Source organism: Nelusetta ayraudi, unplaced genomic scaffold (genome assembly GCF_046127955.1).
Source record: "Nelusetta ayraudi isolate G7.1 ecotype Tasmania unplaced genomic scaffold, CSIRO-AGI_Nayr_v1 ptg000042l, whole genome shotgun sequence".
In the NCBI taxonomy this organism is placed as follows: domain Eukaryota; kingdom Metazoa; phylum Chordata; class Actinopteri; order Tetraodontiformes; family Monacanthidae; genus Nelusetta; species Nelusetta ayraudi.
Window position 1 is genome coordinate 9,470,047 of NW_027466092.1, and position 24,813 is coordinate 9,494,859.

General features: G+C 46.2%; 2 protein-coding genes across 3 annotated transcripts in view; one reads left to right on the forward strand and one right to left on the reverse strand.

The window, feature by feature from the left end:
- LOC142893514 (leucine-rich repeat and fibronectin type-III domain-containing protein 4) overlaps positions 1–24,759 on the reverse strand; it is a 32,464-nt gene extending 7,705 nt beyond the window's left edge. The window contains exons 1-6 of one of the 2 annotated variants that reach the window (XM_076034153.1): positions 24,399–24,759; positions 7,644–8,243; positions 7,360–7,522; positions 5,829–5,999; positions 4,673–4,834; positions 3,493–4,221 (exon numbers count right to left, since the gene is read on the reverse strand). In XM_076034153.1, coding sequence (XP_075890268.1) covers positions 3,493–4,221; positions 4,673–4,834; positions 5,829–5,999; positions 7,360–7,522; positions 7,644–8,217 — 1,799 coding nt within the window. In that variant the 5' untranslated portion in view covers positions 8,218–8,243; positions 24,399–24,759. Of the gene's footprint in view, positions 1–3,492; positions 4,222–4,672; positions 4,835–5,828; positions 6,000–7,359; positions 7,523–7,643; positions 8,244–11,349; positions 11,501–24,398 lie in introns of those variants that run through there. The other variant, XM_076034152.1, reaches the window with a different exon arrangement.
- The window catches only part of pcxb (pyruvate carboxylase b), a 265,842-nt gene that overhangs the window by 157,434 nt on the left and 83,595 nt on the right, over positions 1–24,813 (forward strand). The window lies entirely within an intron of this gene.

Genomic DNA, 24,813 nt, shown 5'->3' on the forward strand with positions numbered 1-24,813 from the left:
TGCATGGCCCTCTAAATGAAGTGCTCCCTGAAGTACATAGTATGTATGTAGAGGGGACGTTTCAAAGATTTGCTGATGAGGGTCTCTCCTCAATTGCCGCTTAATGAAGACGATGAGATGTTCATCCCGTCCTGCATTGTGCTTTTCAGCCAAGGCTGGACGTGATTGGAGGCTGGAATAACCTCCTCCAAGTCCTCACATCCAGCAGGAACCAACCCTCCTACCATCCTTTATTAGCGGACAGTTCTCATTAAAGAATCAAGGACAGACATGATGTTAGGATCAAATCATGGCGGCACACTGTCAGTGGGGACGTGGTGAGCGCAGCCCGCCAGATGTCACATGGCCCATATCCCAGCTGGCCGTCTATGAGGCCTTCAGCTGTGGGCTCAACATGCTACAATGGAGGCTGGCGTTGCCTGGCGTGGGTCTGGCCTGTTGCAGCCATGCATCATCATGCTGAATTCACTGCATCCATTTTTTCCAACTGTAAAGTGTGATTCTGTGCTGAATTTCTAGGTGGCTGCTTCCACCATGGGGTTCAGGATGAAAATGATACCTGAATCTGAAAATGGCTGGAATACGACAGCTTTTTTCAATGTACTTCCTCCCCACACTCATTTTATATCAGCTGTTACGTTCTCCTCCCCACCCACCCATCTGCCAAACAATGCGTGGCATCGCAACAACACGGCCACAGTGTGTACACAAAACCCACATCGGAACGCTGGGAATCTCGGTGGTCAATCAGTCAGCCAAAATCCCGTTTGGCCGACGGCTCCTTTTACCCTCTGGCTGCCGAGCATGCTGTTGTGGTTGGCACTGGCGCGCTGACAGGGCGATGGAAAGCTGCACTGGGCACACTGCGGTACGCTTCCATTTCAAAGACCTCCCTCTGCCATTACCTCAATGTGTCCTTTGAGGCCACTTTTCCCAATTCCTGCCTCAAAGCCCTCAGACATCTCGTCTCCGTGTTCATCTTGCCTTCCCTGCTGTGCACATGCCGTCTGTCTTCCTTTTCACATTTAAGATAGCCGCAGTGACCTTAATGCCCACTGGCACCATGGAGTCAACCATCTCATCCCTCTGCTTTCTTCTTCGATGGAGCTTCTCATTGTTTACTCTGCCCTCGCTGAAGTCCTATGTCTATCCTGTGACGCAGTTTGCCGTGACGCAGTCTGTATCTCTCTTCACTTCAATGTGTTGCTTCATCTTTGTGTCTTTTCAACATCTCATTTCCAGCTGCAGTGCTGACACTCTCACCTTTTTCTTTGTCTCAGTCCTACTTGTTTTTGGCAGGGATGGAAAGCTGTGCCACTGTGCACCGCAGTGCAGTACACGAAATCTGTTAATAGATTTTATGTTCAATATTTGCTCTCTAGCTGAGTATTTAGCAAAGTCATTCTTTTGACCAGAGTGATTTAAAGCCATTTTCATCATTCACCGTTTCTTGAGTGTTTTCTGTGGGAAGTTAACAAAGCTGATCACTCTATGGTTGTTTCTAGATCTGTAATTGCTACAGGTGAGTCAGGGGACCAGCCTCTTTTAATATAGCACTGCATAGAAACAGCTTTACAACAACAAACTGGCTGTCATGTTTGAGCATTTCCGCGGCTGCATCGCAGCGCTCTCAGCGTCCTTTGGAGCGTTGTGCTATTTTTATATATTCACTCATTCAAGGCAGCACACGCTCATCTCTTACCTGGACCTGGCAACACATCTAAATACCTTTGCACCGTCCTTCCATCCTTGTTTCCATGCCTTTTCCTCACGGACCAATTGGGCTCTACTCTATTTTTTGCCCTCTTATTGGCCGCCATATCCTGCGTTTCCCCCATCATTCTTTCATCTCTATCTCTCCCAGGGTGATTTGGGTAGAGCGCATCTCCTATCCTCCCTGTCGACGTCAATCCCTTCTGAAACCTCTGAGGCACCATTCCTATCTCAAAATTCACCCCTTCCTCCCTTCCGGCCCTATCCATCACTCAAACTATTAGTTTCTCCTTCCCCTCCATCTTTTTTTTTTTTTTTTTTTCATTCAGCCTGGGCTGCGGTCTTCCTTTACTTTCTTCAATCCCGATTATGGCTCAGCCATTCTTCATCCTTCCAATCATCTTTCCACCTGACCTCTTCGTGTCAGGTGGCGCCCCTCCTTCACTCCCTGTCAATAACACTTCCAGCCTCGTGCTACCCTCATTGAAGCGGACCACTGTCGGTGCTGCGCAGCAATAAATATATAAGTGAATAAAATTTATGACACAATAGCAAGCGCCAGCACTCAACCATTTTTCACCTCTTCCAGCCTCTTCCAAACATTTTCATGGTGTAATAAAATTGTTTGTATATATATGGCTGAAACCCCACCCACAGTTGGACAAGCACTGCTGTTTCAGAAAACAGGAAAAGGAAAGGCAGGAGATCTCATTTACTTTTTACTGATATCTTGCCTCTATACTTGTTTCTGTTAGTACGTTGTTGTATATTTCTAAAGGGTATCACATTATATAACTTTATCTTTTAGTTACTAGAAAGACATTTCACCCATACGTCTCTTATTCACATGTATGGTGTTTTCAGTTTATTCCCACCTTTTATTCCCTTTTCTTACCACACAGCTGCCTTATATAAAATCCCATTTCAGAGCAAAGAGAAGCTGTTGCTACAAAATAGATTTCCCGCTGTACAGACCCCCCCCCTCCCTATTTCTCTCCTTTTGTTAAATGTTGCTCCAAACACGTAAGTCTTAAGCAATAGTTTTTAAATTATTTGTAATGACAATAACAGCACTAAAACTCCAGCCCAAGTCACTATAAATGTTTAATTGCTTCTTCCCCGGGGTGCCTGTTTAGTAAACATGGACAGTGATGTATGAGGGGAAGCTCATTTTGAATGCAAACTGGCGTGGCTTATGGAGGGTTTGAAAGCTGCCTCAAATTAGAGATGGCATTTCTCATCAACTCCCCATGTTGCCTTATCAAATGAGCATATTAATAGAGGCATGTTGTTTATGAACTGAATGTTTTTCGAGATTATGTTCTGAAGTCCAGTTTTTCTTCAACGGCTTGACGACAGAATTGACTTAACTTTCATACACTTTTCTTCCCATTTGTACTCCCCCAAATCACATTAGTGTCATATGGTGATCGAGATGAATTATTAAGTTCTTCCACCCTCTATCCCCGCACCTGTCTGCCCATTCATCCATCCCTAGAGCTATCCACTCGTCCGTATCCAAGGTGAACAGTTGGACTGTGGAAGTGTTGTGCTGTGATAGATAAATATTTCAGCGGTTTTTGCATGAGATCATCATATCCCCATCTGAGGGATAGAAGTTGCTGACTGTGATGATTTGTAGTTGCATAAAGAGGAGATGTTACTACAAGACCACTAAGAGCTCCACTCTGACGTGTCGCAAAGCTCTCAGAAAAAGTGACATTGACTGTTGTGTGTAATTGATGCCATCGAAAGCGACGTGAGGGAAATTGAACCAACCTGTAGATGAGGGTCTCGTCCGCCGTGCAGTTGTACTGAATCTGATACATCCAGACCACGTAGGCTGTGGACAAACTTCCCAAATCCCATCGCACCTGAGCTGAGGTTGACGTGACGCCCTGCACCCCGACCATCCTCCCTTCCTCCTCGTCCCCTTCGTCGTCCTCCATGCTCCCTCCGTCCGCCCTCTCCCTGTCGGCGGGCTTGCTTTCGCTCTCGTCCTCCTCGCCCACACCTGTTCTCCCGTCCTCCGGATCTCCTCCGCGCCCGGCGTTGTTAATCCCTCCGTTTATTCCCGTGCTGATATCCGATGAGCCTGGATCTGTCCGTAAAATCCCATTGGTCACGTTCCTGTTGTTCTTGGTGTTCATGTTGGTGTTGCTTGTGCTGCCCCCTGATCCCCCGCGATGAGGAAGAGGAATTATCTTCAAGTCCACGGTGGCAGTGGCTTCACCCGCTGCGTTTATTGCGATGCACGTGTACGGGCCGTCGTCGCGGGAAACCGTGACTAAGATATCCAAGGTCCCGTTGCTGAAGGAGCTCGTCCGGGATGAGTTGGCGATGATGCGGTCGTCCGGCGAGACCCAGTGGATCACAGGCTCAGGGTCACCAATGGCACGACATTTTAGCGTCGCCCGCTGACCTTCCAGCACCCACAGCTTGTGGGTGTGCCGGGTGATCAGAGGCGGCTCACATGTAAATTCTTCCTCGGGAATAGACCAGAAATATCTGAGGGACAAATGAAAGGAATTTATGAATCAAGAAGTGTCCCAGCGTTTGCATTAGTGTGACTGGGTGAGCAATGAGTGTTCTCAAAGTTGGAATAAACTGTGATTGAAGTTGTAATTGAAATTGAGTTATTTTCTTCATGCTTTCAAGATCAACCCGTCCTGCAAATTGTTGCTCCTGGTCTGTTCTTGCATATACAGAGATTCTCCATTGTCTTTTTGGAGATGAATCACATTAAAAACAGATGAAGAGCAATGGGCCAAAAGATAAATTGGCAGTGACATTTTTTGAGAATAACTGTCGTGTGATTTTGTGTGCTTTCCTCTGACATTACTTAGCTGCGTTGCACCTGCTGTTAAAGTCGGCATTACTAAGTGAAAGCGCAAGGATAAACTGCTGCCTGTTCAGTTTACTGCTCAACAGTAAGGATCCATCAAACTGCAGTGTTTACCTTCCAGCCAGGTGAGGGGGTGTTGCACACGTCTCCATGTCGTCTCCACGGATAAGCCGCCGCAACCACAGCAGTTCACAGTTGCAGTGTAATGGGTTCCCACCAAAATTTAAACTTATGACTGCGTTGTAGGGAGTAGGACTTATTGCTCCTGTCTGGGACCTGAAGATGAAAAGTACAATCAGGAACCATTCATTTCAAAACCAAAGTTCAATAAGCTGATACTGCACTGCTTTTTTATCTCGAGATAAAAACCAATACATTTTTAAAAAATTTTTTTTTACATAAGATATGTAAATAAATGAAGCTCCAGTAGCACTTTCTTGCATCTGTGGAAGGATTAATTATGAGTCCAATTTATTGGAATGCAAGATCGTAATTATTAGATTAGACACAGATTGTTTTGTTTATTAGTGAGAACCTTGCGTCATCAAATTTTCATAACTTTGTGCTGTAAAGTTGGGGAGGAAAGAGAAGATTCTTCACGACAGACACAAGAGCATTATGTAACCTCAGCACTGTTTATAGCATCCTGCCACTGGTGTTTTCAAATTAAGTTTGGAATGGTTTTTGGAGGAAGAAAACGAAACCCTGATGCGCTGCATACCTCTGTAAGCAGGTTTCTAGATTGCTTAGTACAAGACCTGCGATGCCACAGGGGGAATATTGCGAGATAATAGCTCAAACTCAGAGTCCGTTTAAAGCCTCAACCTTCCAGCGTAATCGCAGCCCTGCTGAGTTCAATTTCTTTCGGATACAGTCTTTCTATTTTTAAGTTGGAGCTTTACGGTTATCCCATCATTACCTACGCCTGTTTGTGTAATTAGTCGCTGCTTACTGTCTGTATGATTACAGAAATGTAATCCAGTCTGTAGGCAGAGAAAATAATTTTATAGTAATATGCAAATGTTTATGTGGATTAGAGCATTAACTTAACCTTCCTGCTGGGTGACACTGGTGATTTTACTGTCTTTTGAAGGCCCAGTGTATGGCATTGAAAGGGATCAATTTGCATTGGAAATACAACGTAAATGTGGATATTTTTGTTTGATTCAGTAATAGTGATATATAGATGGATATATATGAATAGTGACAATAGTAATAAACTGTGATTGATACATTTTATTCCTATTGAAAACCCTAAAAACTGGCTTACCTTGCAAAGAGGGGGTCTGGAGGAAGGGTGCGGAGCCTGTTTGAGGTCATATCCAGCCTTGCAAGTTTGTAGAGTTCTCCAAAGACTCCTTCTGCAATATGGTCTATTAGGTTATGGTCCAGATTGAGTGTGTGCAGACTGGCCATGTTCTGAATTGATTCCCATGGTACCCTGTAACAATAAAATATTTTTATGAATTAGTTGGTTGGTTGTTTTCACTTCATTCTAATACTAATATATTAATACACTAATACTAATCAACTCGTAAAGTCAAAGTTCTGACAAGCCCACAATTGATATATCAATACAGAGAAATTGTCTGGAAGCCATGGCACCAACTACGCAGTTTTATTTTCTATACTTTTGCCATAGAGTTTTAATTTACACATCTATTTCTGTTTTTCCATCTGTCGCTCCCAATAAAAAGAGAGCCTTAAACTCTGTATCAGTAACTACCATCTCATATGGTTTCTGGAGGTTTCGCTATTCTTTTGTGATAGTACGTTGTTTTTGCCATTAAAATTTTAGAGGAGAGTCACTTCAAGTCGAGAGGAAAAATGTGATAAATTATTAACAACCACAACAAACGGCAGATGGTCCCTGTCTTTGTCTGCAGAGCAAGATGTCTCCAATTGGAAAGCATTTGAAGAAACAAAAAATTTACTATGCTTAATATTTTACAAAGTATACATAAGATACATAGTTGTTGTTTTGGATGAAATGAGCAGAGTCCACAGATGGTTCATTTGGTGGAATTAGATAATTTTCCAAGAGCGTTTTGGTAAATATCTGGCCAAAACAGTATGAGCACCTGGTGTGGCTCAATTCTCTGCTCATTTTGTTTGTTTTTCACTTCCTCCTGTCAAAAATTTTCCAGTTCGTAAAGCTTTCTCTTTTTTTGCTATGGTTAAAAAATCCGGCATCACATCGTTCTTATTTTAGTATCATGCACTATGTTTCTCCTATTTTTTGGTGGACGTTAAAGTCGCACCAGATGAGGCAAGTGATGAAGAAGAACTGCAAACTTAATCAAAGCAGTAAGTGGTTGAAAAAATAATGGTATTATTGTGAGTTTATTATCATGGTTCTGCCTCTTTTGCTCCTAAAATATATATTTGCGAGTTTTCCTCTTTCAGTCTAAATAACACTAACCATAGTGTGTGTTCCATATAGTAAAAGCAATGCATGCGTATGCAATGGACTGGGTTCAGACGTGCACTTTACTAATCTTAATCAGATCGCAAAGAGAATTAGAGCCTCATCAAAACTGATTCACTCTCAACTTGTAGAGCTTTTAGTCCTTCGCTTCCAGCCTCAGCAGTTTGAGCTCTGCCTTTGCTGACTCTTGCAGGATGATACAGTTTCCACAGCGCCTCCAAATGAAACTTAGAACTGAACTCTGTCTTTGTGCTGCACTTGAGAGGACTTGAGTTCTCAAGAGGCTCAAAAGTAATATGGTGTGTTTCCAGTGGTTGGGACATTGTGGAGTGTATGAATGTACGATGTGATCCAACCAGAAACAAAAACATACCTTTTGAGGTTGTTGTAGGACATGTCGAGGTCTTCCAGCGTGAGCAAGAAATCGTCGAAGGCCTGGCCAGAGACTTTGATCAGCTGGTTGTTGTTGACAATTAAATGTTGCAGATTGACCAAACCCGCAAGGTCCCGGGGTCCAAGTATCGTCAACCGATTACCTAGACACACACACAAAAAAATTAAACTTACCCCTGAATAATTTTACACCACTTTTTTCCTGACGTATGTGAAGATGCTAGCAAAACTGACAGCAAATTCTGGGAGGAATATTTGTCTCACCGTCCAGATGGAGCGAGCGCAAACTCTCCAGGTCAGCAAAGGCCAGCGGTCGGATCAGGTGGATGGTGTTTCTTGACAGAGTCAGATCAACCAGTCCGCTCATGTTGACAAAGTCGCTCCCTCCCACCTCCACGATAAAGTTGTCTGCCAGTCGCAGCTCAACGGTGCGCCGGTCCACATGTGGCGGCACGAACAGGAGGCCCTTGTCGGCACACAGCGTGCTCAGCGACTCAGACAGGTTGCGGCACACGCAGTGGAAGGGGCAGGCGGAGACCACGCCCCAAGTCTCACCCGCTCCAATCAGAGAGGGCAGCAGGCAGCACGTGACCAGAGTTAGCCAGTGGAACGCGGGGAACGAGGCCGAGTCGGGAAGGGTTCGTTTTGTCGTCCTGGGACATGGGCAGTGGATGAGATGCGACGAGGAAGCCAAGGACGGAACGAAGAGCGGGCGGACGAGGAGGATGGAAAGGATGGATGGAGGGAAAGGGAAATGTTCTGCCCTTTTTTGAGGATGGGGTTGTGAACGGGGCAGGTGTTTACTTCTGCAGGGATTGAGGGGTGGGGGGACAGGCATGGTAGAAAGCCTGGCTGTCCACAGACCTGCGTGGAAACAAAGAGAGAAGAGAGGCAACAGAGGAAATATGAGTTTAAAACCAGTAAAAGGTTCACATTGTTCTTTTAAAATGTTTTTTAAAAGTTTGAGTTTTTTGGTTTTTTTGTCTGTTTTTCTTCTTTTTTTATACTTACACCTACTCTGACTAGACAGAAATGGTTCCACAGTCTGTTTTGCACTCAGCCGCACTCATGGGCCAAGGTCTCCTCAGACGTGAGTGTCATCCTCCACTAATGTCCACTCGTGCTTCACAGCATATTCCATCCATACAGAGATGTACTCATCTACACTGCAATATAGATGTTTCTCTCCACAGAACAAGGGACTATCTCTGCTACTAGAGTCCAGCTTTGTGGATCTTTGAAGACTTCGTTCAAGTTGCTGAAGAGAATCGACCTTTAAAAAAGTTTCTTTGGCTACATAAATCGGCTTTTGAGAGGCAAAATGTTTTTTTGTTCTAGTCTTATAAAGCAGTAGTTGGGTAGTCTGCTCTCATACAATTGGCATTTATGTTTTTGCTTTTTGTGTGCATGACTGCATAGCAAAGTAGCAAAATTGTGCATGGGATTTTCAAATTGCTGCATTCAAACCAATGAAAAACAAGCAGTGTTGCATTTAATTGAATCTTATTAAACAGAGGAGTTGTAGCCTGGGATTTTCTTATTATACGTTTGACTGGACAGCACTACCTACTGAGCAGATCCATGGGAGAGGTCACTGTCCCCGGTTAAGTTCATGTAGCCCATGCTCCCTTCTGTTCCAAAATGCACTGAACTCCTGCAGTAATGCAATAATATACGTCCGTAATGCCCTGCAACGGCATCCCAAAGGATTGAGCGCAGTAACAATTATATACCAGTGGGAGCGGATTAGACAAAGACTTATGTCATCAAGCTGTTTCTTAAGACTGTGGGTCAGTCGATCAAATTGGGTTGCTCCATAGTAACGTGGGTCTCAGAACACTCAGCTAGATATGTGAGTCATACAGCATCCCTGCCAGTGCCCACAGACAGCCCTAAATACTGCTACGCACTGATAAGGTATAGAGATGAGTCACTGTGCCCCCGATTGGCATGCATATTAGTTCCCATAGCAACTATAACCTAGATACAGGGAGAGTGACGGGGAGTGTTGATAACAGTCAGAGTAGCGGTGACAGAGATTGGAAATGAGATGAGGCGGTGAGTCAGAGGCAAACTAAGAGGTGGGGTTTGACTTTTTTTTTAAACTTTCATTCTTTTCAATCTAAGCAGCAGCCTGGGAACATGCCGGAAAGTGCTGCCCCTTAGCATTGGTGTATTATGCATGCAACTTAATACTTAAACAGCCAGACGTGAGCACTGACTCCACAGGTTAAGGCAAATTGTCGGATCAATATTTTCCATTAGGTGTGAGCTTTCGTCTGTCAGACTGAGGAGCAGTTTTAGCCCAGAAATTGGTGCAGCATTAATATCTTAACATGTGGGTTCCTAGCAGAATCCTACAAGCTCCACTCTACATGGTTTGCTTTGGTCTGCTTCCAAAATGTTATCCCTCGTTGCAGCACCAGGCACACTGCCGTCTTTTTTGTATTTTTCTTTTCAGTCTGTGACATAAAAGGCAAAGCAGACAATGCTTGAACATGAGATGCTTCAAATCCAGTACTACATATTCTCCTTTTTACAGTAAATGATCAAAGGCTTCAAAAGCCTTAATTACTTCTAAACTGTGAGACACTGCAATTTCATCGGCTCTTGTGGATGGATCAAAAATTTGAAATTAAACTCGCAGTTTGACACTGCGTACTCCAGAACCACCGGTGGTGCAGCCAGTCTCTAAGTGTGAGGGCGCGTCAGCCAATCAGGAGCCAGATAAGCAACAACACAACAATGGAGTTGAGCGACTTCTGAATCGTACCCTGAGATCCAAATTTAATACAACACACAAGATAAATGCACTTCTCACCCTCACTGCTGCAGTGGGAAGTGGATGAACATTTCTGCATGTGCATGAAAAAAAAAAAAAAAAAAAAAAGCCCAACCGGAAAGGTTAAAACTGAAGCTATTCTAGTTTAGTCCGTGTGTTGCTCGGGTAAAAGGAAAGGTTGAACCAAAAGACGATGCCAAGCTAAAAGAGCCAGACTGTGTGCAGGCAGGTGAAGCTGAAAGTTTTCTCCCTGTGAGGAGCTAAAAGTCTGTGTGCGTAGATGTGAGTCAATGGAGAAAAGGTGACGTCTGAAAGCAGTGGCGTGCATGTTGATGCAACCTGGTGGACAAACGCAGGTCGCATTTGTCCCATGTGAACAAAGTTGTTCTGGCCTTGGTGACCTTTAATGACCTTCTGCTCCGTGCCTTGCAAAACTATAGCATCTCTGGGCCGTCACAAGCTGTTATGACTAATTCAACCCCGCCCGCCTGCCGCCCTCCCCCTCCACACACACACACACACACACACACACACACACACACACACTTACACACTTTTGACTAGGACCTTTGAACGCTCAAATACAAACTTCAGAGGCAAAAAAAAAATTGTACTGTGTTGTTTCTCCCTCTTTTGTCTGCTGTCATCACTTTCCAAACATGAGAAATAAAGTGGCTGCCGTGACAGTTTGTCCCCGGGGCAGTCGGCTGTTCCTGAGCTCCTGCATGCGGGGGCGGCCGCTCCAAATGCATCATCAAAAAAAGCAAAAAGTGCAGCTCATTAAAAATAGGAAATATGCACATGCCGCTGCCGCCGCTGCAGCTCAGCCTCCCTAAGAAGCCCCAGTTTAAGGTGCTGTGGCCCCTGCAGCTTCACCCCACGACTTGGCTGACGCTCTGCCCTGAAGGCGTCTCACTTTTATCCGCAGCGCGCAGCTTCGCCCGGGAACTTTCCCCTGGTGAGCTCCCCGTCTTTACGCTTCTTGCTTTGACCTTTACCTTCGCTCAACACTCACATTTCTTATCTAATTCTCCCCCTTCACCTCTGTGTCTGTGCCTGCCACTTCCTCGCCTTTGCTTTCTTCCTCCTCCTCCTTCTCTTCCTCCTACTCCACTTTGCCTCAACACCTCTGATTCGCTCCTGTTCTCTCCCGTCTCCCCGCCGCGACCCCGCCAAGCGCCGTCTTACCTAAATCACCCTCTCTTCTTCGTCCTCTCCCTCTATAATTAGCGAGCTCCTCGCACGTCTGTTTTTGCCCACCGTCAGCCATTTATCCGCCGGTGCGGCGTTCGCTTCCTGCCGTCTCCCCCACCCCGTCTCTGTCTCTCCTCGCCTTCCATCTTGTAACCCCTTTGCCTCCAGCAGCTCTGTAAATTTCCACTTTTTTCCCTCTTTTGTGTTTTTTTCCCCCCTCCCTGCGTGTCTTGTCTACCCTTGAGGCAACCTGAGTACAACAATGTTATCAGTCACAGGTTTGCCTCTGCCTCACACCCCTTCCTTCCCCTCCCCTCCCCTCCACACACACACACACACACACACGGGCTGTGTCTTTTTTGTCTAAACTCCATCATTTGCTGACTCTGCTGCCCTCCACGTCTCCTTGCCCCTCCCGCTTCTTCTACTTCCGTCCACAGGCTGCGCACACACGCACACAGCGGTGCTCCAAGTGCACGTGCCCGACTTGATTTTTTTTTTTTCTTCTTCTTCTTCTTTCCCCCTGTGCTTGCCTCCCAGATGCACCCGGCTCCTTCCTCATATATCTTACCTATCTTTCCCCTCATGTACTCCAGCAGTGGATTTCCAATGCCTCTATTTTCTCCCCCACCTCTTTATCAGCGCCACTGTTTACCTCCCTGAAACCTCTCCTCCCTGCTTCTCCCCTCCACCTCCTGCTCCTTCTCTATTAGGTTGCAGGTCCTATCTGCAACAAGAGCTGTCCGATATTGAGGCTTTCTGTCACACACACACACACAGTCAGGTGTAACTGATCCATCCACTTGGTGATCGATCCTTCCCTGAGAGATGGATCGCTTCATGTCCCATTTGTTTAAACTTCTCCCTTTGCTCATTTCCTCTTTCAGCCTTCTCTCACCCTCTTTTCACTGTCTTCCTCCATGCTATTATCTGTGATGACCATAGACACAACTGTTTTGATAGGTATATATATGTATATACTTGGAGATGCTTGAAAGCATAAAAAATTGTTCCCTATATCAAATCACAATTGAAGTTTTCTTGTTTCTAGTGTTTTTTTGGTCTGCAATGCTGACATTTGAGGTGCATTGTGGTGCTTCACACTGCATGTTGCACAGGTTTTCTTTTTTAAAACTAATCTTTACTCGTCTTCTTAATGCTTGACTGCCACACTTGAAATTCTCCTCCCAGATCAATGCGATCTCACTCATTGCACAGATAAAACAAAGCCTTCTGCCAGCACAAATGTCATGTACAATGAGCATGGGTGTCTGATGGTGTGTGGCGCTGCATTCCCCTGTGTGTGTGTGTGTGTGTGTGTGTGTGTTAACTTAATGTGGCGTTTCTTGGCAATTAGCAAGCCTCTTCCTTAGTTTCCTGCTGATTTAGCAATAAAAACAGCCAGAAAGATGTGAGCTTTCACATGCTCCCTTTTTTTTCAATCTCGCAAGCACACCGCCGACTCATTTACACAATTAAGAAGCAGCCAGTGTTGTTTAGAAGTACATCTAAAGAAGCGTTTTGCAAGGCGAGACAAATGTTACCGAGTGCAATTTAAAAGTTATACCGATGCAGGTGAATTCTACCCTGAATTCCATTGGTATGAAAAACATCTTCATATATTTCGCCTTCCTCAGGTCTCTGCCTGGTACAGCCATCTAGTTGTTGGTTGTTTCTTTCCTTTTGCTCCTGCTATTCTGGTAAATCATGCAACACTGTCCTGCATGAACCCAGAACCCCTCCAGAGATTAACAAACTGGCAGCGGAGAGCACGAGCGAGTCTGAGGTGATATCGTGAAGACAAGCTAAAAGCATCTGAGGAAGGAACTGCTCGGCACCCCCAATTATTTGAGCTCGACTCGGAGCTGCAAGACTAAACCACTCCTCACCCCAACCTGGAAGGGTTCCTGTTTAAACGCCCACAGCAGTCCCAGTGGACAGTGGCGGGTTTTTAGGGTCCCTGTCAAACTCTGCATAATGCTGCAACAAGCTGCAACCGGAAAAAATTCCTATTAACCTTTCTTGTTGCTGTGATATTTTTAACCCGACCCAAGCTAACGAATTAAAAGAAGCTGCGGGGAAGACTTAAAAAGAGCTAATGTGCCTGTTTACATGTATCCCTCTTGTTTTACATAAAAGATCCTCTGCGGTTAGAGGCCCACTTCATTTCCTCGCCTTTCATTCTCTGTGGACTTTTCTAAATGCCAGGCCCTCTTTCCTATCTACCCGCAATTAATCATGTTAATAAACTCTGCATGCATATTTCCAAGGCGGCATATTGGGAGACGTGTCTGCGCATCAACTCTGGAACTGACAAATGCCATTAGCCTATAATCGACTTATATCGACTTAGGGAATGTTGCACTGTTTACAAACAAGGGGATTTGTATTAGCTATCAAAACCCACTTATCGCAAGCACAGTAATCCACAGATGAGATTGGAGTGTGAATAGGTACGGCAGAGCCCGAGTCGGAAAACACCGGCAGCCAGTCACAGCCGCTTTGCTTCATGGAACGTCGGCGAGAGGACGTCTGGAGTGACGCGAGGCGCATTCTTCCTGCGTCCTTGGACGTAGTTTGGCGTAGTAAGAATAGCAAATAAAACCCACCGGCGTATCCACTGGCGTTGTGGTGAAAGCACTATTCCACATTCCACTAGAGAAGTAAATTTAGTGCCTCCAAGATTCCCTCGCTCACAGTGGTAATAATCCAGGCCCTTCATATCAGGTGAGAGCACTTGCATAGAGAAACAACCACAAGCATACCAAAACAGTCTTCCCACGCAATCATAATTATAGGAGACGCACACACACACACACACACACACACACACACACACACACACACACACACACACACACACACTCTCTCTCTCTCTCTTCCCCTCTCTCTAGGCAAGGAACAAAAGAACGCCTACACAGCCTTTCGTGCAGCAGTCGTGTGTACTGTAAGCCCACTCATCCTTTTGATACCACCACTCCTGTGTCATTCCTCTGTCGTAGCCGGCCCCTCAGAACGCAGAGAGGACTCCGGCAAGAGGGGGATCAGTGTAGCAATAAATAATGAACCCAAACCGAGGCTAACAGCAAGGACGAGGCGCAGAGAGAGGCGAGAGAATGTTGGGAGCGCGCGCAAGATGGTGGAAGGAGGAATGCGTGCGGGATGGTGGGAATATGAAAGCCCGTCGTGGCAGCGGCCAAAAAGAGGAAAAGAAAGCAGGGCCAAAGTTTGAGAGGCGTGGAGAGGAAAGAAGGGGACGGAATGGAGCTGTCTGTGAGTTTGTGTCGTTAAGCAGATGGGCAGGGAAATACATGTCCAGGCGATAAATGGTGAAGGCCACCATCCATCATTGTCAGACAGAGATTGGATGGGGGGGGTGAAGAGCAGATTTGATTTGGGGACAGCTAGATGTGTTAAAAAAAATGAATTTGTTTAGCGTCACTGTCATGATGGCGGAAGGGGAAGGAAGATTGCAGACAGGGGCGAGACCCTGCTGGGGAGCTGAAGGAAGAGGGGGATCGGCATTGGCTGTATGTTGGGAAATCCTAAACTTGAAGTTTGAAATGTTTGCAATTATGACTGCAACAAGTAAGACTTAACAGCTGAGCCAGTTTCAGCCGTGCAGTATCAGTGCCAACATTATTCCAGTCAACAACTTCTCAGCTTAAATAAATTGAAAGTAGTTTAATTTATTGAGATTTAACAAAAAAGAATGCAAGAGAAGAATGAGCACTGAAAAGCCTTGGCAGTGGAGCTTTTAGACAGAGTGCAGTAGGCGTCTGCTACTCAGTAACGGGTGCCCATTATGTTCCATTTCATTTGCACCATATTTTCGTTTGTCACTGTGCTTAAGGTGGAGGTACTGCTGGAACAAACATCCAGAGCCCCTGAGATCAGTGCAGAATGGAGCGAGAGGAATTGAGAGAATCGAAGTGTATTGTCATCAGCAACAAAGGGACGGCGCTCTCCTCATAGCAGAGCTCTGAAATAATAGTTTGAAAATATTCCACTCTGCCTGCTCCTCCCTCAACCTCCCTGTGGTGCTCGGGATAAAAAGTAAACTTTGGGTTTGTGTGTTTGTGTGCGCACGCATGTACGCACACATCCAGCATGCACCGCTTTCCATGGCTAAATCCTTTTGGAATCCGTCCTATTTGGAAGGTTTGATAATTGTTTCGCTGCACACTGAGATTTTTTAAATGTTATTTGTTGAGGGTTTTTTTCCACCTCTTCTTGGATTTAAAAAAAACAACTTAAAAATGTATTTTTGTTATTGCTGTTGTTTTTTGTTCATGCATAGTTTCAGCAGGACTATAAAAAAAAAACTAGTTGCAAATTATTTTTCTGCATAAAAATCAAGTATTTGCTTTCCATACCCAGAAATGTGGCAGTTTTATCACATCTAAGTTGCCACACTTGTCTTCTTAGAAAGAATTAATTCAACCTGACATGTTTCTTTTTGAAATGTCACATAGCTGAAACCAGCTCCTATGGATTCTTGGTGTCTCCATTCTTTTGAAACCACAGCTACTGCTTTTGACTAGAAATTCAGGGCTGTGAGGGAGAAAAAAGCTGCGTTAATCCACTGCTCTGATTTACCACTGGCTGGGAATTTTTGAACCATGAAGACTTTTCAGTGGTGTACAAGAAAATCCCAAGCGGAGAACAAAAGTGCACCTTGATCTCGATCACATTGCAGTTTAGTAACAGCTTTTTCCCGTGGCGAGGGAGGGAGTTTGTGCGGTGCAAGGTATGCCACGTCTGCCGTTTCCAAATCAGTTGGGGGACGCAGCACTCCTCAAAGATGCAGTGTCAGTGATTATGTCGCTACACCTATCTTATATATTGATTGGGGTCCATTACACGGACAAATAACCAAGCATTAAACAGCCAAAGCTTCGTTCATGTGGCTTTCATCGCCTTGAAACGCTTGAGATTGGCGGATTTTAGAGTAAAAATCCATCCAACTAACAAGCGGTAAGGTTTTGTCTTTCAATCCCAGGCGCATAAATCCACCTGCTCTGCAACAACACAGCCCGGAAAGTTTTCTTGGCATCGTCTGACGGTGTTGTGTTTTTAGCGCCGTGGCAGCCAATCTTCTATTCCTTGCTGTGGTTCTGTAATTTTGTTTCCTCCATCCATTTGGGAAGCCCTGCACGACTGCACAGCTTGGGGATTAAATTTAACGGGAGGTAAATTGAATTGGCAAACTATGGAGGTGACAGTGATTTTTGTTGGCATTTCATTGGCGCAGATCGAGGCACGAAGCTGTTATTAACTGGACTACTTATTAAGCCTTCTGATTAATTTTTAGTTTAATCCACAATCTAGTCTTCATGTTCCCAACACGGGTCATTGGTCAGATTTTCAGAAAAAAAAACTGGTTTGTCTCCTCTGGTTCTGAAGACACTCCAACAGCGGCAACTTGCCATGCACCCCATTTTGAAAACCCTCTGACATGTTTGCAGTTGTTGTTTTTGTATCAGTATTGTCTCAGAGATCCAATAGAGCTGCTGAAATGAGCAAAACAGGCAGAAAAAGACCAGAAAGCGGCTGTTACTCTGCTATCACAAGCTAGCTTCTCACCTGGAGGTGTCATCTTTTTTTCAGTAGTGGACAGTTGCCATGTTGGTGCCTGGGAGGCTTTGTTTTGAGATTCCTTTGCATAACAAAGGCGCACTTGCATTTAATTAAACTTCACAGTCACACGGTTTACGCAAACGCTGGTGATTAATTGCTAGGAATCCTTGTTTAATGCCTCATGCTGCCCCTTCACGCAGGTTTCACGTTGCACCAGTGGGAAGGTAAAGTTGGCATCTATACAAAATGGCCCCATCCATTACATTCATGACTGCTTTTCTGCTTGAATTATTCATTATTCACCCCTGGAACCACTGGAAGACAGTGCCACATTGTCGCCAGGGTTGCCTGTCGTCATGACGGCAGATGGCTTGAGGTTATGAATGCAACTCTGACCCACAGGGCAGCAACTTTCTCGTCTCATTGCCTCGTACCAGTCACGCGTCATGTGTCAGACTGGTCCAATAGCAGCCTTAGCAACAAGACATTTTGCACCGTCACATTTGGACGACTGTACATTAAAAGATACAGAGCAGCAATTGCCGTTAGTGTCTCGTAGACGTGCAGTCTCATTTTCCACCCTGTGAGATGGTGATGATGCTCAAGCTCGCACCGCCTGGACTGGTTGGAAAACAGATGAGCTAATTTCTGTGAATCTCAAACTACACCTTTTAATGCAATTTAATGCTTGAGTTCTCCCCTGTTGGTTTGTTGGTGCCTGAATGCAGGTAATGGAAGTGTGCATGACGCTTGTCTTGTCCTGACACTGTCAGCAGCCCTGCGCTGAACACAATCCTTTAGTTTTTTCCTTGTCCTATCCTCTTTCTGTCCTCCTCATCCTTAATGTGCTTTCCCCTTCCCTCCTCTTCAGTCTGCTTCTTCCATTCAACAGCCTTTCAGCATCCCTGTAATATTTAAATGTATTATCCGATCGCGCCGGGTGCAGCTGCGCATGTTTACACAGCCGAGGCTAATCAACAAATGGAAAAAAAAAAAAAAAAAAAAAATTGCTAATATCACACAAACGGCAGCCAGCCAGCGACACTTTCTGTGGCTGTCAGCGTTTCCCAGCAAATCAGATGCCCTGCGATGTCTGTTATGTGAGTTGCATGGCCCTGATTGGCCATCAAAACAGGCTTGAGCTCGACAATAAGCCTGTGTGTGCGTGCGCGCGTTTGTGTGTGTGTGTGTGTGTTTGTGAATCAGCCTGGGTCACAGCGCTCTGCAGGGGAATCCGAGGCAAGAGACCAAATACTCAATCAGCACTTTGCATCAAATGTAGTAGGTTAATAACATGCCAACTAGGAATCAAATGATTGATGTGTTGATTAATGCTACACGTACACACACACACACACACACACACACACACACACACACAAACACACACACACACACGCACACAGGCACACAAACAATCTGCGGTTCTTTCTTTCCCTTGCGCTGCTCCTTTGTCCCGCCTCACCCCTGATCCAGAATCATCAGGCCCTCGTCAGCGGAACATGAACTGGTTATTTCACAACACCGCAAACTCTGACACAATCTTTAGCTCCCCGCTAACCGCACACAATGTATCATTGAAAGCCTTTACCTTCGAAGCGGTTTGATTCCTGGACACCATTCCCTCCACTCTATCAGCCCACTTTATATCCCGCAGTGCCATTATCGGGAAAATGTCCAGTGAAGAATGTAGTTTTATTTTAAACTCCAATGTTCTTTCAAAATTGTTGTTCAAAAGGCTGGCTAGCTGGGGTAACACTTTTCGTTGAGGGGCTAAATTGATCCTGGAATTGGGCTTGCGGTTTGGTCTGCGTCCTAAAATGTAGAAACTTAGAAAATGTTGTTTCAATTCCTTTAGATCAGGCATGGGAAAACTACGGCCCGGGGGCCATATGCGGCCCGTCAAGCTTTTTAATCCGGCCCGCCAAACTTGAAGAAATTATATTAATACTAATGAAGTCACAAAATAGCTGTATTCCATCCATTTTATGAGTCATTTCAATAAAAAGCTAAATACCGTGGGGCTTCAAAAACAAATATCGTTGTAACACTTTTGTTCATTTTCAATTGACCTTCAAGCACATGTTTTCTACATATCCCATGATATATTCTCTCCCCTATGAGGTGGGTCACCAAAACACTCCATCCATCTGCTCCTGCTCCGGCCTCTCTGTGAAATTTTAGAACCCACTGTGTCCCACCAGTCAAAAAGTTTGCCCAGCCCTGCATTAGATTGTTTTGAATGTGTGATTTGCGCCGGCAAATACCCATTTGTATCGGTTTCTTCTCCTACTTTCTAGGTGGGAGTAGTACAAGATCTCGAAGCTAAAAGATTAATGTGGTCAGGGTATTCAGATGAATTATCAATGACTGCCTGGTTGAGGTCTCTCGGAACCGAGCGTGCCTGGTCACTGGGGCTGCTGTCAGCTGTGATGAATCACAACCTGCTCTGTAACTGGCTGTAAATGGCTTTCTCCTCATTTCCCTTGATGTGAGATACTAATAAAGGCACCACAACTCTGAGCCACCACAGGCCGACAAGGGGAAAGAAATTGGCTTTGTTGTCTTTTGCTTGTCTCATATTCTGACTCTTAGCGCACTTAGCAGTGCTGACACAGGCAAGAACACGCTGTGCCTCCATCTCAGACTGCGCAACGTCGCCGGCTGAGTGCAATGCACTTTTCCCACCGACAGCCATCACACACACACGGTGCCTCATGCCCTGCGATTCCCTTGAGCAGCGGAAATCTTTTGAGGACGGTTGGAATCCACACAAACACCTGCCAGCTCACCGGCTTCCACTCATTCCAGTTTTGAACTGCAGCTGTCAGCCAGGCGTTAGCGTGGTGTGGTGCTGGGGATGTTGGCTGGATCGGTGAACCAGCGCATCTGATGTTTAGGAACCATGCAAGCATTCAAGGGGAAAGTGTGAGTACACGCAGCCGCGTCTGCCGGCGAAATCCATCTGATCTTCAGACACCAGTTGGTCAAAGAGTCGGGGGCGGGTCTGGGGGGGGGGGGGGGTCCTTTCTGAATCTCTGTGGATGGCCTTAGCAGGCTAGAAATGCTTCAGCTCTCTTTAATCTTGCTAGTTTCTCACTGCCTCTTTAGTTGAATGTGGCCACAAACCAATGCTTATGGTTCGTCGCATGTCGGCATCTCGGTTTAGTTCCTTCCTTCGACGTGTTAAAATCCAATGAAAGCTCGATAAAATAAATTGATGAATGAACGTGCGGAATTGGATTCAGCCCATTTGATGGCGCCGGAGCATGCCGTGTCAGTGCATTACCAAAAAAAAGAAGAATTCAACAAAGCTAACTTCTCTCCGGGAGAGCTGAACATGTTTTAACTCTTAGTTTAATAGGACTTTAGACTTTGCCTTCCGCACCTTCCGAGCCACCGACACCGGAAAACTGTCGGCAGGTAAATCCCTTAGCTTCCCCCTACTCCCTATCTCGAGAGGGATTTTTCAAAAGCGGGATTAGCAACTTAGTCTGATATCTTTAAAAATGTTCTCTTACTGCCAGTCTGCATTGCTCAAACATATTTTTCAAACCTGCCATTGAAATTCAGTTTAATGCAGTAGATACGTATCTGCGTTACGATGAAAAAGAGTATTTTTTTTTCTTTCTTTTTTCTTGCGGGTATGTTGGCAGCTTCTTAATCCCCTTTTCTTCAGAACTCCCGGCGGGTGTCGGCGTGCCTCACACCTGCAGAGGGCACAACGCTGCTCTCTCGCCTCCTTGTTTTATCTCCTTTCTTCCTCAAGCTCCGTTTCATCCCAGATTTGCCACCTCTATCCTCTCCCTCCCTCCCTCCCTACCTCCCTCGCTCTTATCTGCTGCCCGGCTGCCACACACACACACTCACTCACTCAGAGACGGGTTGGCCCGTGACCGCCCCACTCGGCCCTCCCCAGTGTGTCTCCAGCGGTGATCAGTTTGTTCTGCCTATCAGGAGCCTGCTGTGCGTAAACAAACTGTCAACTATTCAATTACGCTGCTCTCATGCCGTCGCCCCCCCTCGACCTCTGACCGCCTGCTTTTGATTATCGCTCCCGGCACTCATGGGTGCCGCTTCCCCAACTGGCTCCTTCTCTCTCTCGTCTCTTCAGTCGTCCCTCAACTGACCACCTCCAGTCTCCCTCCCTGCTTTTGTCGGTTCTTCTGTGACTGACTGACAGTCGGGAGTTTTTTTTTTTTCCCTTCGGTTCGAGCCGTCTCCCCGCCCGCCCGGCCTGTTTCCGCTCCTTTATTAACATGGTTTTTCTTCCCACACATTGTTATTCCCTCGTCCCCTCGCCCTCTTATCATCCACCTCTCAAGTGCCATCGCTTGCCGTTTCATTCTTCATTACTTGCGCTCTCTGCCAGTCGCTGTTGTAATTACTGCTCTTCATCACGCCATCACTCTATAGCTCTTATTTTCGCCCCCCCGTCATCTTGCCGTTCACCTCCTTAGATGCTGACAGGGGCCTGCTGTTTCCTCCTTTTGATCCTCCTTCCCTTCCTCCCTCCCCTCTCACAGCACCGGCGCCTCCCTCCAACCGTTTGTCATTCACTTGTCCGCACATTACGCGCCACCTTCATGACGCCGTCATGTTTCGAGGATTAAATCTCTAAAATAAAAAGGTGCTTGTCATCCATCAGGTCTTCATTTCTGAGACTGTCTTTGAGGCCTGCAGCTATTCCTCCTCTGTGGTCAATATTTGTTTGACTGGTCTGTCTGTCCGTTCTATCCCTGCATTTTGCACTTAATTGGCTGTTTGCACGACCCATGCAGACAGCAGCAATTTGTCACGGATGACAAATTGTTCACTTGGGCCGGAACAATATTTAAAATTCAAGGGTTCACCAAACAAAGATTGGGGGGGGTGAAACTACAGTTTTTACTTTTGAATTGTACAAAATGTGCGGAAACATGCTGTTGACAGTTACTCGATAATGCTCTGCAGTGTCAGCACATTGTTTCCTGACCATCCATCACTCTGTCTCCTTCCTCACTTCCTGGCAGGGAGTTGGCGGAAGGGGGGGGCAAATGTTTCCACACATCTCATTTAAAACTTGCTGCATCGTCCGCAATTTACTCACTGCTCCCTCACTCCTTGTGGCGGACTGGGATGGACTGGGAAGGACTGGGAAGGATGACGGGCAGGTGCAGGCCAGTTGTCAGTGTAGCTGCATGGAGCCTCCACTCAGCTTCACTGGAGCTGGAGGGAAACTAGAAGCCACCAACATCACAACGACTATCATCGTCCCCAGTGAGGCTCCTCTGTTGCTATGGGCTCAGTGAAGTAGTCGAGCCACTTTTGCATTCACAGTGCCCCTCTCTCTAGCAGCCCTTATTAAGCTATACTCAATACCCACATTCGCAGCATTTGGTCAGTTTTCCTTTTTTTTTTTTAAAGCTCTCAAAAGGCAAAATTAATTGTTCCCCAATCTTTTGAGTCTCCTTGAATGAGTGCTCCAATGACTGCCTTTCTTCCCTCTTTGCCTTCATCCACTTCCCAGTCTGTCTGTTTTGGCGTGACTCCTACTCTCAGCAGTGAGCGTCCCATCTGTTCATCTCCCCTACTGTAGCCCTGCGAACGACAGACACCCCCAGTGGCTGCAAGCTGCACTGGGTGCAAACCAGACATTTCAAGAGTGGTCTGTTTCCCAGCCATGGCTTCCCTGTTTGAACCGCGCGCCACTCACCTGCTCTGTATTCATGCGAGTATCACTAGCAGCAGAGCACAGCCAATTATAGAACAATGATTTGCTTTAGTGATATCAAAAGGCCTCTTTGTTGCATTTTAAAAAGATCCAGTCATCTTGCTTTCAGAGTGGGTTTTAAAGAAAGAATCGGAGGCTGTTGTGGGAGATTGAACAGAGCGAGTAATGAGGCCTGCCTGGCTGGTTGACGGTGCTTTGTCTGCGCGTGTGCCTTATTGTTTTTAGGCCCAAACCTTTTGTTTCTGGGGGAAGTGAATGCGTCTCTGAGGTTGAATAGAACTTTTCCCCCAAAGTTGTGCCTAATGCTCGCTGCACATCTATTACACGCAAAAGCCCCCGTGGTAAAACAAATTCCCCTCGTACGTTTCTCCAAAGAGCTCATTATTGCTGTTAGTCATCTTTCGCAGACGTTTTCGGGTCGTGCCAGACTAATTGTAGCCGGTGGTGTGAAAGTGGAAGGTGTCATAATGATGGCCATCTGTCAATTCTAATTATTCCTTTCTCGTCCGTCTTTTTTCTATTTTTATCCCTCTTTTTCAGCCAGTCTTCCCCAACCTCTTCTTTACAGCTGTGTCACTCATTGAGATTTACCTCTCGCTCGCTGTCTGAGCGCCAGTTGGCCCTTCGGCCTTATTTTTCTTCGACGTTCCGTTCAAAGTTTTACGACTCGATCTCTTTCCCCGCGTTCCCCTTTATCCAGCCATTTCTCCACATCGGCCTCCTTGCTATTCCTCCCTTTTCTTTCATCCCCTCCTCTCTGCCGCCATAAGCCCTTCATCATTTCACCCCTCGCCTCCTAATCTGCTCTCTTCTTTAACTGTCTCCCTCCGTCCTCGTCACTTGACCAAGTCGCCCGCTGCGTCCAGCTTGCCTTCGCTGCAGTCTGACCTCCTTTAACCCCGCCCATGCCTGTCCCTATGTGGCATATGTTACCCCCCAACCCCGCTCCTCATCCTCCCATGTTATCGTTGTGCATCACCCTCCCTTCTCTCCTCTCTCTGCCTCGTTCCTGTCTCCATTCCTTTCTCATCACCCTCTGATCCTCCAATATATCCACTCAGTCAGTCTGATCTCCTGTGTCAGTGTGCCAAATGTGTGTATGTGTGTTTGTACTCAGACTGAGCTCTTACGTAAAAAAAACGAGAAAAAAAAAACCCAGCTGAAACAAAGGAAGGCCAGAAGCGTTGTGTGCTGCTGCCTCCGCCGCTGCACAAACACCATCAGCTGCACTTTCACCAGGATACACACGGCGACAGGCGTGCAGTATGTAGATTACATAGAGGCGAGGTGATGAAAGCCACGCCGAGGAGCACCTAGTGAGTCATCTGATACAGGACATCTGGATGGCACTGGCACAGAAGGACTTTGGGGTGGGGAATAAAAAATTAGGGTTTTGGAGATGGAGGAGGATTAAAATAGAAGGATAAGAAAAGAAATGTACGCTCATCTGTGCCATGTGGCAACTGTGTGTGTGTGTGTGTGTGTGGGCGCACACGCCGTGACATTAGCAGCTCGTGTTTGTGTTGTTATGAATGCACAGCTGTTCATTATTTATAGGCCCGTGTGCAAGTGAGGCAAGGAGGACGCAGAGTACCCAGCCAGTGCTGCTGCTGTTCGCTGCATTGATGCGCTCAATGATTCAGCACAAGAGAGCCAAACCGTGCAAACCTGGGTCCACCTTCACTTGGCCGGTGTGTGCCCGTGAGCGTGCACGTGCGTGTGTGCGTGTTTGAAACTGTGCGGACGTTACCTTTTCCGTCTGTGCGGCTCTATAATCCAAATCAGCTCCACATGTTATCCAGGTTTCTGTGTGTGTGTGTGTGTGTGTGTGTGTGTGTGTGTGTGTGTGTGTGTGTGTGTGTGTGTGTGTGTGTGTGTGTGTGTGTGTGTGTGTGTGTGTGTGTGTGTGTTCTGTGTGCGTGCTTCTGCCTGTGCCTGGGCGGATGAGAGTGTTAAGCACACATATTGCCCCAGGTGTGTCGTCTTTGTGTTGGTCCAGCAGGGGGTCTGTGTGTGTATGTGTGTGTATGTGTGTATGTGAAGGTATGTGAGAGTTATCGTGTGTGTGTTTGTGTGGAGGGCCGGGGAGAAGAAAAGAACAGTCCGACTCCTCTCTCTCACACACCTGCACACATCAAGAAGCAGCAGGATGTAGGTCAGTGCGA